The 15,577-nt window shown below is 45.6% G+C and overlaps 1 protein-coding gene across 1 annotated transcript in view; it reads right to left on the minus strand.

Moving 5' to 3' along the window:
* The window catches only part of PRPS2 (phosphoribosyl pyrophosphate synthetase 2), a 258,770-nt gene that overhangs the window by 86,753 nt on the left and 156,440 nt on the right, over nt 1-15,577 (minus strand). The window contains exon 5 of the mRNA XM_069639274.1: nt 5,743-5,916. Coding sequence (XP_069495375.1) covers nt 5,743-5,916 — 174 coding nt within the window. The remainder of the gene's footprint in view (nt 1-5,742; nt 5,917-15,577) is intronic.

A 15,577-nucleotide genomic window follows, 5' to 3' on the forward strand; every position in this document is an offset into this window, starting at 1 on the left:
ATGCTTTGTGACAATTGTAAAAGATTATGCCTATGGAGTTGGTTAGACTCCATAACCAAAAAGAAACAGTATAAAATCACATTAAAATACGAGAGAGTGGGAAAAAGGTCCACACTCCAGGTTAAAAGAAAATCAAGTCCTCAAAATCCAGCAAAGTTGCTGGGGGTCTCTAAGGTGAAGGGAATTAGCACATTTTTGAGAATTCTCCCCAACATCAAGTTACGCAAAATGGGGCAGTTTTTGCCGCTCATGGTCCGTCTAGGAGAGACCATGTCACAGAAGCGAGGCGGGAACTCCAATGGCTCGAGATTAAACACTGTCACACACACACACACTATTGTCTCTTAACTTTAAGTGTTGCAACGGTGAGGCCCTGCAGTACCTGGCAGATTGCCTCAAGTCCCCCCCATCAGGCCGTTGCCTATGTTTTTACGATACCTAAACTGGTGCAACCAAGGTTCAAGCTCACGAGCCTGGAACAAGCTTCTGGCCGACTTTAGACACTGAAATGTGCGAAGACCCTTTTGTTTAACCTTAATTCAGATCTCTTATATTTGGTCTGTCTAATCTTTGCCATGAGCGCCCTGAGGCCTAAGGCCGTGTAGCGCATTAGGAATATATAAATACAAATAAATACATTTACTTTGGCACAGCAATGGACACTTATAAACCCGCTTTGGCACTACAGTGGTAACACCTGGCTTTAACTGTCAGAGCGAGGGGCGCCTACAATATAAACACCTAGATATAACTATTTCAGCGAGAGGGGAAAATGTTCTACATCCAACCTTGGCAACAGCAAGGTAAACTCCGAATTGACTGATTTTTTTTCACGCATTCAAATCAACTTGGCACTACAGTTTAAAGACCTAGATGTAACTATGGCAGTGAGAGGGAGAATGGAGAAACGCCTAAAATTGAGACAGCAGTAAATGAGGTAACACCTAAATTTAAGACATAGCTGTGATTGAAAACCAATTACTAACTGAGTAGAATGGGTGTGCTAGGTTATGTAAGGTAATAAGAGTGGTAGGGCTACTTTTACGAAACCCAGAGGTTCAGTTTCATCCACAGAAGTGGATGTAGTGACACCCTTCCTAAAGGAGTTGTTTGGGAACCAAGACCTAACCAATTCATAACGCTCCCAACAATGGACCTCCAATTCAGAGTAAAGAGTTTTGAGGCTTTTGTCGGCTTCCATGGAGTAGTCCACTAAAGCATCACCCCAGCCCCCATGGGCCCACAAGGATGTGGAACGCTTTTAGAGAACTTTAGTGTTCAAATTTCTGTACGACAAGGAAAACCTCTCTCCTGTGGAGGTGGTGTTTTAAAAAGGTAAACTGCGGTCCCCAATTCCTGGAACATAATCCAGATAGTTGGAAGAAATTGCCAAAGAAGAACCCCCATCAAAACATTACCAACCAGCGGGAAAGCAACAGACTAGCATGCCACCATACATACCTACTGACGGCTGGTGGGGAGACAATCATGTGCTCATTTGTACTCTACACCACCAAAACAAGCTTGGTCTCCCTTATGAAATTAATCGGTTGGAGGTTACAGCCCGAAAACAACCCATGGTTATAACAGCAAGTGGCAATGCCACAGTGACCTATAGCTGCAGCTGGTTCTGCAAACTTCTGCACACTGCTGACATTGTCAGCAGGCAACATTCAAGAGGGCAGGAAGACATGCTGAAGGCGCCCTAGTGCCTAAAATGAAACAGCAAGGGGCAGGGACATGAGTCTAGAGAAGTGCAAAATGATATGGGAGACCCCATTCAGGAGATGGTGACTGAACCTACACCAGAGCAAACTACGAGATATCCTCGGCACCAAGGCTGAAAGGGCCCTAGTTAAGCCAAGAGACTACCCTTTAGACCAGGAAACTGTTAGAAAGTAATGTGAATAGGGGAGGAGGGGGCTGTTAGGATGTAGAAACAAGCTACATCAGCAGCAGGTGGTGGTGTAGTGAGACATCTAATGCAGAGGCCCTGCTCTTTGGGGCAGTAGCCATTGCCTAACATAACTGTACCCATACTCATTATGCAGCTCCCCGACTGTGGTCCAGTACAAGGATAGAGCCTGTGTTGTGAAGGAATTATTTTATTTATAGAGATGGGTATCAAATGCTACGCATTAGACAACTGAAATGAGAGGCATGTGCAAAATAAAAAATAAAAATCTATAAAATGCAGACGGCTTAAAATGCCTGAGGGAAATGTCGTGGACGTTTGATTGGTTCAAGAAACCAGGCATATGGGATGTATTAACCCACTTATGCTCTGCCCTGCGGCATCACTGTGTCCTGGTGGTACCTGAATCATCAAAATGGCCGCAAAACCCTTGTGTCAAAACCTATGGAAATTGCGCTCTACAAAGCACAAAAAGATGGCTGCCAAATCTACCATGCATGGTGTCAGTGGTGGAACGAGACCTCACTCCTGAAAAATTTAATTGGGCTGCCCAACCAGTAAAAATGGAGCCTGCATGAAAAGCAGAGCTTGCTGGAAAAGAAATCCGAAATCTTGCATTTTAAATATTTTCCTGGTTGCTGAAACTGCAGAATGCTGGTACAAAACACCCACAAACATCCAATATGCTTGCTGGGTGCCAATTTACAGAATTCAAGAAATCATTGTGAAATTGCAATATCCTGGAAAACTGAATTGGTCATGAAAACACCCACAGCACAAGGTTGCCTGCCTGTGGGATCCGTCAAGATCTGGGCACAGTACCAGTGACCTACTGAATGAGTGTTTTCAAAAGCCTGCATTAAAACTGTAAACTTGTACCACTAAGGTCTAATGTCTGAAATCTAAGTGACCCGTTATCAAGAGAAACCTAGGTTGTAACTATTTAAACTTCATGGTTTAGCGTCTGGTGTTCTAGCTGCTTGTTTTAAAATTACAAGTTTATTGAAACCAAGAATAAATGTAACAAATGACATTTAAATTAAGCCCGACTCCAGGCCATAACCAGTAGAACAACTTCCCCCACAGGGCCAGGCACCTCCATTCTGCTCTCTAGACCAGGAACTCACACCCATGTGATGATTAAAAGGGAGGAGAACTTGGGCTGCTGTTGGAAGAGCACAATGGACTTCCTCCAAGGCAAGGAGATGCTAATCATGAAGGATCGTAAATGGCCTCTGCCAGAAGCAAGGGGGCAGAGATTGCTTCAGAGCTGCAAGGAGAAGGAGGCGGGGACAGAACCTTTTGTTGATACACAATGGATAAAAAAGCATATTTCTAAAAAAAAGAAGATAGTTTACTGAGTACAATTGTAAAAAATATGTAAACCCCGGACTTCTGAACCTAATTTTTGGCTGCACATTTTAAAAGGAGCCACAACTCTGTGCTAGGTTCTGGGGAGTAACTGAAAATCATGGTTTTGCAGCAAATGTATTTATGTCAAAAGCATGAAACTTGACACACTTATGCCCATATACAATGCGCACATTTGTGTAAATTTGCTCCGAAATGGGACCATGTGCTCAGGACACAAAGGGAAGAATTCTGTCAAAAGCCAATGCAAGATCCTACAATGACGGGGCTTGGAAGAGCATTTGCTCCACAAAATATGTGATCCAGATATGTTATAAAGTTTGTAAAAACCACATCATGGTGACACCCTGTTTTCTCCTCCAATGAAGGGAGAGGGGATACTATCCTATAGCCAGCCTAGGGGTCGCGCTTAGGAAAATCCAGCACACACACCCCTTTATCAAAAGCATAAATAGAGACAGCTGAGGACTTAGAAAGGACACAAATTCACCTACCAACCGATTGCTGGTGGAGCACCCTGAAGGAGATCCATCCATATTCCTTGCTCCAGACTCTAGAAACTGGGCAAGCAGAAGGGCCCATTCTATAGCTGAACCATTCTCAGCTAGGCCTTAAAATTCCAGAAACCAAAACTCACCCCAGACACCTAAGGGGAACAAAAGGAACAGCCAGGCTGCGCTGCAACTGCTTTCCTGATAAAAGAATCCTTACCAGAACCAAAAGATCCCATCCAGTTGTGCCGTGCTGTGACCAGAGAGCCATTGCAGACCCAGTCCAGTCGTGTTGTACCGTGCAGACCAGAGCGCCTTGCAGTCTGGTGTGCCCAGCAGAATTTCTGAGCAGAATCCCTGATCTTGACGGACCAGAATTACTGGCGGTTCTGTTCAAACCTAAATAGCGAGCATCCATAGTATAGGACTGTCACTAGCCTATGTACTGTCCATAGCAATCCCTATCAAATCCATCCCCTTATATCCAGAACTGCATGGTTAGAATTATTTTGAATTGCCTGAACTCTTTATCTTATCCATACTATCCTCCTTCTGTCCTAGTATTGTTAAATAATATCTTTGCGCTGATATATTTCATCTGAAGAAGGCAAGCTTCTTGGCAGGCAAAAACTTGATCCAGAGGCGCCCTGGTCTAGTGGCTGTGCTCCGTGTGGTATTTGCTTCTTCATAGTCAACCCCTAATGTAAAGAAATACTGTCTTTTGAAAGCACATCCTTGTTCTCCAATTTTGCACCCATCAGAAAAAACTACCTCCACGAAAACTTCCATAACTTCCTCAAATTTTATGCTAGAAACAAAATTTAAACGCCTGTAGCTAACACCCACAGCTTTCCATAGAACCAAAAACCGCATTTCAAATCCAGTTTTCCCGCGATCACCGCGCGTGTAAAAGTTTGCCGCAAATTTTGTTTTAGGTAAAATTCTGTCATGTGTAAAACAGCTTTCAATTGCACCCGACCACCATTTTCAGTTTTCACATTACTTGTTAGGATCAAATCATTGCTAGTGTTTGTCTGCAACCAGATAAAGCGGCTCCCATTAGAATATAAAACATTCTAGTCATTTAAACCGTATTTAGTGTTTTGCCCATTCCATTCAAAGCCAACTTTAAAACCATTTTGACAGTTTGCCAATCAATTCTGTTTCTCTTGGGTTTGCTGGGGGAAATTGGGATTGCCATTGTATTTGAATTCTGCATTCCTGAAACCTGTACTCTCTCATCTCTCTACATTGCATATTGGGGGGGGGGGCTTGAAGGGTGTGCAGGGAGAAAGAGTAACCACATTGCTATTTGGTCTGAACACACCCACAAAATTATTACTGCTGTGCTGCATTGGGGGGGGGGGGGCTTGAAGGGTGTGCAGGGAGAAAGAGTAACCACATTGCTATTTGGTCTGAACACACCCACAAAATTATTACTGCTGTGCTGCATTGTTTTTGCTCATTATTACTCCTTGTGATTAAAGAGATTGCTTAGTGTGACATCACCCCATTGGTGTTTAGAGCATCCCCATTAAAAATAGTGTGAATATATTGTGAATAGATAAATCAATATTTTAACTTTGATAACCAGCCCGATTCCTGGTTCAGTGTGACGGGGAGGGAGGGGGGGTGGGGGGTGGGGTTCCAAGAGAGGGGCGTGATATAAGTGCTACATCGTTCAGAATAAAATAACTTTTAGACACAAATAAATAAGGGTTTCAGTTTTGCATTACACGCTAGGCATCGACTTAGGTGAAGTGCCGGATTGAAATCACTTACAGGCAGCAGTCAGGAGCTAGGACATGAAAAAAACAGGATTGTGTCCTGAAGCCTCAACTTGGCTGCAGGATCTGAACATTCTGACCTTGGTGCAGATCTAAATAAAACACTTGTGACAAGAGCACTATAACAAACTAGTTTTAACATTTTCTTCTCACCGAGAGAACATTCTGGTGGACTTACTTGTCTGCTGCATGGCAAACAGTGCCACATGTGTCAGCCATATCATCGACAAGAATAGCTACCCGATCCTTCACATCTCCAACCAAGACCATTCGGTCCACTTCATTGGCCTTTTTTCTTTCCTTGTGGATGAGGGCAAACTCAACATTCAGTCTGTCCGCAATTGAAGTAACCCTGAAATAGAAAGTACACCAATAACTTTTCAAAAAACTCAAATAGGGTTTTATAGCTTCGCTCTAAACCTTATGGTGTAGAGAACAGCAACTGATTTTCCCACCATCAACACTAAAAAGTTCATAGATTCAGATCTCACATGATCTCATGATTGTGCCTACAATGTACCAAATGCAGAAACTAAAGAATATGCGCATATCTCAGTTAACACTAAAAAGGTTATCACATGGCAGATCTGGTTCACAAAGCCAAAAGGGGCAGTCATTTACTTCCAGCAACGTCGTTCCATTTCTTACCACAGGCATCGGTTTTGTCACTATTAATGGACCTTTTGCCAAGCTACAGTCAGTAACCTTTTAAAATAAACACAAAACGAAAAATAAACATTTTTAAAAAAAAAGTTACAGGTCAATGCATTTTTCCATCTAGGAAACTCTTCAAACGCATTTCACAACTAGGACAAAGTTTTAGAAGGGACCACAGGAGACCAATGTGTCGAGTTGGGCCTTCAGTTGATGAGTTACCTCCAGAGTAGCTTTTGGAGTTCCAGTAAAGTTCAGGACACAGAGGACGGTTAAGTAATGTTTTCATAGCAATGATAAATCTTCCTGATCGGCGTCAACTCCAGAACTCTTGCTTTACTGGTAGATTATTTTTCCTTCTATTTATAGGTGTTATTTTTAAGACTCTCCATAGTGCCTTTTAAAACTGAAAACATTTTGGTAATAAGCACCCCCTAGGTGCTCCCCTTTCAACTTTCTCTAACTAACCTTGTGAGAACCACAGTCCAAGGGTAGAAAGAATCTTTGAATCCATCGTTTTTACATTTTATTAGGAGAGACCTGCACCCTCCACCTTATGTGGAGTGTTGGGGAGCAGAGTATCCGCCTTCTCATTTTAAATGAGACATTTATCTTACAAGGACAGACATTTAATGGCTGGTGGCAGTGACCCTCTATATTAATTTGGTGCACCTTTACCGCAGGTTGTTTGCACAGCTCTGGTAAAGGTACCCATGTGTGCTCATTTTACCAAAATGGCTCCAGTCTTGCCATTAGTGTTCTTGTCCTTTCTGGTTACTTCCCGACATCCACGGTGGGAAATTCTTCCTCTGCAATTTTTATCTTTGGTGGGAGTCCTGTGGCCTCCCCACCCAGGCTCCACAGTGTCTGAAGGCAGGAAGCGAGGGAGTACAAAACTATGCAGTCCTTAGTCTTGCAGCCAGAGTGAGAATCCAGTTCAAACTGGGAGGCTGGCTGTCCTGAAAGGATTTCCAAATCCCAAGTTTGAATGTTGCAAGGCTGCTTGATTGGCTGGGTTCCAACATAACAGTAAAATCCTGGAATCTGAAGAGGTAGTCGACCTCTGGAACCAAAACCGAAGAGCTCAAGAATTTGCAGCTGTAACATTTTCCAGAGATCAGAGAGCCTGCTGTTAGCCTGCCTTCCAACCGTACTCCGAAAACTACGACCTCGACCCAGAGCCTGGCGAGACCCACTAGACGAGAGGACCTGCATTTTGAGCCATCCCACGTCTTGCTGTGACCTTGTGGACTGCAATACCTCAATAAACCCGAGACCACGAGCCATTGTGCAGTGCACATTTTTCGAATTCCGGATCTTGCTGAAACTTTGTGGGCATCCTGCTGGACCTCCAGAAACGTGAAGAGACCACAAAACTTTGTGAATAGTCATGTTTAACTAACCTTAGATATGTTCTGCCATTCTGAAAATCATGTATATAGGATTTGCTTACCTTGAATGAGCTGTGTGCCTTCTTAAATATTCGCAAAGTCTTAATTTCCTTAGAAACTGTATGGCTATTCTGATAGATAGGTTAACTTACTCACCTGTGAATTGGGTTCCCTCTTCCCAGAAGTAATGCTGTTGGTTTCACTTTATTACTGTTAGGATAATTGTAGGAGTGTCCCTAATTTGGTCTTGCCATCCCTGACTTGCCGTTAGCCTGTCCAGAATAAGTCTGACTAGGTCATACTTACCTTTTAGGTTGCTGTAGCTCCTTGCAAAAGTATGTAGGTTTTACTTACCATTGTGTTATCCTAAAATAAAGAGTTATTGCCTGCCGCCACTGAGAAAAGCAGCAACTGAAACTAATTGAATATTACACCCCAAGGTCCAACTCCCCTAGAATAACTTATCCTGAAATCAGAGTTAAGGGTTTATACTGTTTCTGGAATAAATTCCAATAGTCTGAAAAAGTATATTGTACAGTTGACTGGCTATGCGATTTCTTACTGAGCACCACAATACAACTGTTAGGATTTACTACCCTTGTATTACTGCAAGTAATCCAAAAAGTAACTATTGGTTTGGACTTCCCTAGAACTACTGGTAGGTGTTTGAAATAAGGTTATGTGTCTTGGTTTGTGCTTCTTCAGGCCTAGTGTGTTTTTTTCATAATTGTGGTTATATATCATGTGATAGTACCCGCACATCCAAGATGTATCCAGGCCTACTTGTATTTAAATAAACCACCATTTGTATTACAATTTCTTTGTACCGAGTCTACAGCTCGCTCTCTCCCTCCTAAGAGAAGGCTGGCTGTTCAGTCTACACTACGCTATACTCAGGTGGTACAGCTTTATGCTAAGAGTGGAGTCTTGTACTGCCTCAGTGGAATGGGTTTACTAAGCCCCTAGTTGGAATTCAGAAAAACTGTCCTAACATAGACCCTCTGATGAAGAGGGGCACCAAGAAGATTCAAGGGAATGACTCACCAGTCATGTCGGAGTGTAAAGAGCACAATACCATGGGTCCAAATAAGTCTTGAAGCAGGCAGCTGTGCGAGTTGCAGAGGCGATCACTGTGCATGTGGTTTGAGACCACTGTAGGTTCCAGACCATACCTTTGCAGGAGGGGCCTTAGGACTGTCGGTAAGGACAGTAAAGCAAGATAGTATGCAGTAACCCTGTGAGAGACTACACCAGTCCTGTCCTATTGGTATTAGGTAACCCACCTATTGGTATAGGTCTGTACTACACAAGTTGGTAGTGTGACTGAGCAGCCAGATTTCTCTCAAGAGGGGTAAACGTGGGCTGTAGCATCAAAATCCACACATACAAGTATCCAAATAACAGTTACACTCCAATTTTTCTAGTACAATAATTATTTAATGGTAAGTTTTAAATAAGCTTTCTTTAAAAAGGGCAATGTGCAACAATACAAATACACTTCATAACATTCTCAGAATCAAGATAATCAAGTAGATTCTCTTTAGAGATGCTTCACACACACTTCCTAGACCCTGGGGCGACTTAAATTGCTAGGACAGGAATGGCATTTATAGATCGCTTTTACACTTGGTAAAATTCCGAGGTTGGTAGAAAGACAAGGGAAGGAACAAGGTTAACAGGTTCTCAGACCATGTGAACACTTTTAAATCTCCCAATGAAGTCTAGATAAAACCTTTCCCGGCAATATTAGTTAAAAACCAATGCATCACCCATGCGGGACAGTTAGAATCAAAGTCAATGGGTTAGAAGGGTTTGCAGGGATCCAGGACAGCCAAAGTCAATTTGGACCAAAGTCTACAGAGCAGAGGCACTTATTAGATAGCAAAAAGTCTTGCAAAAAGTGAGAGTTTGCTGTAGCAAATGACTGTTGGGCCACAAGCTGTTACACTTGTGAAAGGTTAGAGCTGGAATCGGCTCTAGAAAAAAAAACAGCTACTGCAAGTCTCCACTGAGAAAAGCAAGCTACAGACAAAGCGGTAAGTACCCCTTATTCAGACTAGTACCTTGTTACAATAAGAGTAGCCAGCTGAATTCTGTTCTGGTTGCAGATCCTGTGTTTCTGGGACTCAGTCGTGAGGACAAGAGGGAGGACGTCTGAGGACTCCTGCACTGCAGTTCGAAGGTCGGCAGCAGCTACAGGCTCTTTTCAGTTAAGCTGCACTTTGCGGTTTCAGCTACCAGTAAATAGCACCTCTGCAGATCTTGGACACTATGTGCTTCCTTCACTCCTTGAGTCCAGCACTTGGTGAGGGGATTCAAGCTTGGGTCGTCCTGCTTCCAGAGGGTCCTCGGGATCTTCCTGGAGCTTCGGCACGGATTAAAGATGTTGCACTAGACTATGGATTTCTCAACCCCTGGCACTCTGTTCCAACAGCAGCAAAGTACAGACAGTTGGGGAAGGTCTTCCAGCAAAGTTTGTCTTGGGGTTAGTTGGTCCAACTAACCCAAGGGAAGAAGTCGTCCACTTCAGAGCTGCTCTAGTCGATTCGGAAAGTGAGTTTCAGCACAGCAGCAGGGCTTCACCAGGCAGTTCAACGGTCCAGGAGGATGTTTCTTCCAGTGGTCGACTTTCTTCAGTACACGAAGCCTCGCCTTTTATGCATGTTTCTCCCATTCATGCACAGCCTAGCCGCCACTCACAGCAGGGTGGCTGTCCTACAAGGACAGCCAGCCAATCATGACTGGATGCATTCAGGTTACCAAAGAGTCCAAGGACAGGGGCATTTCGGGCACCTACCTCGCTTCCTGCCCTGCCAGACACGCTGGAGCCAGAGGCAGGCAGGCTTCACCAGTGAATCCCGCCAAAAAAAAGCAACAAAGCTAGTTTGGCACGCAGAGTAAATCTCAAGAAGGACCGTAAAAGAAATTGTTAAAAAACCCATGGGTGCAATACGGCAGCTGAGGATTCAGCCTACGGTCAAAATGCACAATGGTAGGAAAATTAAACCACTGCCAACAGTCATTAAATCTAGTAACGGTAACAAAATATTATTACATGAGAAGGTAAACAAAGGGGATACTAAGGAAAGCACTCCACATAAGAGGTGTGTGCTGGGTCTACAAAGAAAAAAGTAAGCAAAGTCAATTTCACTTTACTACTCTTGGAAACAGTTTATCCAAAGAAGAAGGACTTATCTGTGACACTGCACTGATGGTGCAGTGTGTCACAATACAAAAAGATGCTTATGAAGTTTGTCAAACTTCAAAGAAAAATAGGGTTCAAATCAGAAAAAAACATGAGCATGTGAGAAAAAGGTCACTCACTGCAGGATAAGAATTAAATGTCCTAAAGTCCAGCAAAAGAGCTGGGGTCTCTAAGGTGGAAGGGAATTCAGACAGAAATGAGAATTCTCTAATAAAGAAAAATTACACTCTCACTTACAAACTCCTCTAAACCAATCACAGTACTCTGGGGGATACTGCCGCCAGCCCATGACAGTCCTCTCCCTGAGGCCCTCCTCTGGAAGTAATCTTCAGAAGCATGTAAAGTGACAGTATGACACGAAGCGCAGAGGGGCAGGAGGGAGAGTTTGCATGTGAATCCATGTCAGACCCATGCTGGAGAATAGTTACAGGTGAGTAACTCGTTCCTTGTCCAGCACAGGATCTGCAATGGATCCACATGCTCATGAATAAAAGCACAACATTACACAACTACAGGAGGCGGCAAGGTTCAACAGAAGCAATCACTTACCTCTGGAACAGGCTTGCCTCAAGTGAACAGGTTGCACAGCAATGCTTGGCTGACTCTGAACCCCTCCCTGGAATCCCCGTTGACGCAGTAGAATCTCATTAAGGTGTGTGGACCTCCACGTAGCAGCCCTGAAGATGATCAGCAAGGGCACACCAGACAGGAACGCTGTTGCAGCAACTGCTCTTGTGGAGTGGGCTCCGACTGCCAGGCAGCGGTTGATTCGCCAAACGATGAAAGTACATGATGCAGCCAGAGAGCCAACTGGAGAGGGAAGCCTTCCAATGGTTCACGAACAGTTGAGAAGTCTTCCGAAAATGCGTGCCACGTAGAACTTCAAGGCACAACCGACGTCCAGCAAGTGCAAGGCCCTTTCAGCCGGTGACTAAGGCTTTGAAAAAAAAGAAAAAAAAAAAAACACTGGTAACACCAAATGTCCGTTGAGGTGGAATTCCGACGAAACCTTCGGCATGAACGAGGGGGCGAGTTTGCAGCACCACCCTCAACTCGTGTAAAGTCAGATAAGCCTGTTGCAGGATAGGGCCTGGATCTCACCTACCCGCCTAGCAAAGGTGAGGGCCACAAAGAAAGCAGTCTTCTATGAGAGGAACCTGAGAAGGGCATGATGCATATACTCGAAGGGGTCCCTCCCTCCCCCATGAGCTTAGTCAGCAAACGTTGAGTGCCAGCACCGGGGAAGGAGCCTTCAGCAGCAAGAAAGATCTAAACAGTCCTTTGAGGTACTCCTTGACGAGACGGGGGACCAAAGACAAGAAGAACTTCCTGGACACCTGGTGTAGCGGGAGATAGCCGCCAGATGCTCCTTGATCGAGGTGTGCGCCAGTCCCGCATTGGCCAAGGACAACAAGTATGGAAGATTGTGGGGCTGTGACCCTCAGGAGTGACATGTGACCCGCACCACGTAGCAAAATGCTTCCACTTGTGACTGTAGCACTGTCAACAACGCTCTGCACTTGGCAAGGACCTCTTTGCAGTCTGCTGGCAACTCTTAACTCTAGGGCTGCAGGAGCCAAGCCCTCAGGTTCAGAGATCCTGGGTCGTGATGCAGGATTTCCTCTTCCCCCCGCCCCCACCGGTAGCTTGACCGCAGGCGACAGGCTGAGAAGGTCCTGGTACCATGGCGGGGAGACTAGTATGATTTTGCATTGGCACCATTCGAGTTGATTGACGACTTACTGCAGGAGAGGCAACAGAGGGAACACATACAGAAACAGGCCTTCCCACGGAAAGGAGAAAGCATTCCCCATGCGCCTCTGTTGGTGGCATCTGCTGGCAAACTTCTAGCATTTGGAGTTTGCTGCCGTCACAAACAGATTGATCTGGGGCCTGCCCCACTTGCTGAAGAGGCGGTCCACCTGGTCCTGCCCAAGTTCCCACCAGTGGCAGGAACACAACTTCCTGCTGAGGGAGTCTGTACAGACTGGAGGGGGGTCATCTGTACTCCTGCTCTATATGGCAGAGTAGAGGCACAGAGCACCCCAGCCAAGATTCTCTTTTTTGGGAAATGTGGACGCGCAATCAAGGCTTAAGCTCTCAGGAGGTGATACAGGGTGGTTCTTCAGTACACTGCATTTCCGAGGCACCCACAAAGGAATGCCCACACAGGGAAAATAATTGTAAATATATACAGTGTATGTGGTACCACAATTACCATTTGATTCCATTAAAATGCATCAACTGTACTCAGTTCAAATGTCATACAAATCAGTGAACCAACAATAGACATGGGAGGAAAGCAGGTTGGTTAAAATAGGCAGAATACTGCGCCCCTACCACTAGGAACGGTTCTGTAGGAGGATGCCCCCCACCTGGGCAACCAGTAAATAAAGATAATACAAGCCCAGTCCATATATTGTTTATACAAGTCTCATTTCCCTCTAAAAAAGTTCTACCACCCCAATATAAATAAAATAAAAAATGTACCTGGAATAGCAGAGTTTGACGTCTGGAGCCAGGCTGCTAAGTTCATGGTCTGAGGGCATGGATGCAGTGTCCTGCCCTTGTCCTGTGACAGCATGTTGTACGGGCAGGGAAGTTTCACTGGGGGACATAGGGACATCTCCATCAAGTGAGCGAACCATGGCTGCCGCGCCCACATTGGGGCCACTAGTATCATGGTAACTTGTTCCTGGTGCATCTTGTGCACAACTTTGAGAAGGGGAGTCGGGGGAAAGGCATAAACAAATTTCCCTGACCATTGAATCGACAGACTGTTTCCCTTGGACTGGTTCTGGGGGTACCTGGAGGCGTAACTTTGGCATTGTGAGTTCTCCAGAGTTGCGAACAGGTCTATTTCCGGGAATCCCCATTGCGTGAAGACGTCTAAGACGATGTCTTCGTGCAATCGCCATTCGTACTCTTCGGGCAGGGGGAAGTCTCTGCTGAGTTCGTCTGCTAGCAGATTGAGTTCCCCTGGTACGTGTTGTGACAGTAGGAACATGTGTTTGGGAGCCCACTTCCATATATTCTGGGACAGCTTGGACAGTCCTGGAGAGTGGGTGCCCCCCCCTGCTTGTTGATGTAGTAAATGGCTGTGGTGCTGTCTGTAAGGACCATCACTGTCTTCCCTTGTAGGTGTTCTTGGAAGGCTTTTAGTGCTTTGAACACCGCCAGTAGCTCCAGTAGGTTTATGTGCTTGGATGCTACGCTCTGAGTCCACACTCTGTGAGCAGTCTGATGGGATAGGTGAGCCCCCCCCCTCCTGTGAGGGATGCGTCCGTGGTTCGAGTGGCCTCCACCGCGGGTGTGGCAAAGGGTTTTCCTATTATCAGGTTTTCCTTTGTCCACCACCGTAGCGAGAGAACCAAGGCCTGCGAGACCACCACTAGATCGTCCCATTGTCCACTGGCCTGACACCACTGGCTGTTGAGCCACTCTTGCATTGGGCGCATGCGCAGGTGCGCGTGAGGTACCAAATAAATACACAACGCCATCATTCCTAGCAAGCGCATCGCTTTGCGCACCGTCACCTCTCGACCTGCCACATATTGGGGGATCTGAAACAGCATGCTTTGGACCCTCTCGTTTGAGGAGAAGACAAGGCCGTCCTTTGTTTGAATTAGAGCCCCTAGGAATTGTTTGACTTGGCTGGGGTCTAAGCTGGACTTCTTCTCGTTGATGGAGAAGCCCAGTTGGAACAAAAGGTCTACAGTCTTTTGGGTGTTTGAGAAGCATGTCTCGTAAGAATCCCCTGTTATGAGCCAGTCGTCGAGGTAAGGGTATACTGGGATGGATAACCTGCGCAGGTGGGCCGCTGCCAGTACTTTCGTTAATACCCTTGGTGCAGATGCTATGCCGAAGGGTAGCACTCTGAACTGGTAGTGTTTGCCCTCTATCATGAACCTGAGGTATTTTCTGTGCGCTGGCAACATTAAACTATGAAAGTATGCATCTTTCATGTCCAGTGTTGTCATGTAATCTCCCTGTGATAGCAGTGGGATCACTTCCTGTAAGGTCACCATACGAAACTTTTGGGGTTTGACAAACTTGTTCGCTGGGCGCAGATCTAATACAGGGCGCATGGTTAGATCCTTTTTGGGTACAAGGAAGTACACTGACTAAATACCTTCCATTACCTGAGATAGAGCCACAACCTCTATGTCTCCTTTTTCCAGCAGTTGGTCCACTTCTTGGAGAAGGATGGCGAGGTGTTCTGGTGTCATGCGGCGTCCCCTCGGGGGTCTGTATGTTGGGGAACTGTTGAACTCTATACAGTAGCCGCGGGCTACGGTGGAAAGTACCCAGCGGTCTGATGTTATTCCCTCCCATGCTGGAAGAAAGGATGTTAACCGGCCCCTGACCGGCGTAGCATGGGAGGGGACGCGAATCTTCACGTCACTTGGTGGTGGTGTTGGCTTGGGAGCCTCTGGGGGTGGAACCCCGGCCTCTTCCCTTGCCACGGCGTTGACCCCTCTGATTGTACTGGCCGCTATTACCCTGGTAGTTGCTGGCAGAATACTGTTGGTTTTGTTGCTGGCGTTGTCCACGAAAAAAGCGCTCATTACCAAATCCCCGTCTGTTAGGGAGTTTTGAAATTTGGTCTAAGGTCTTTACTGTATCAAATTCTTTCTTCGCGTTCTCCAGCGCGTCATCCACTGCTCTCCCAAAGAGGTTGGACTCCTCTATGGGTTTATTAATAAGGGACGCTTGTGTTTCTGCCTTAAATCCGGAATTGCGAAGCCAGGCGTGACGCTTCA

This window comes from Ambystoma mexicanum, chromosome 7q (genome assembly GCF_040938575.1).
Source record: "Ambystoma mexicanum isolate Mex_15411 chromosome 7q, UKY_AmexF1_1, whole genome shotgun sequence".
In the NCBI taxonomy this organism is placed as follows: Eukaryota; Metazoa; Chordata; class Amphibia; order Caudata; family Ambystomatidae; genus Ambystoma; species Ambystoma mexicanum.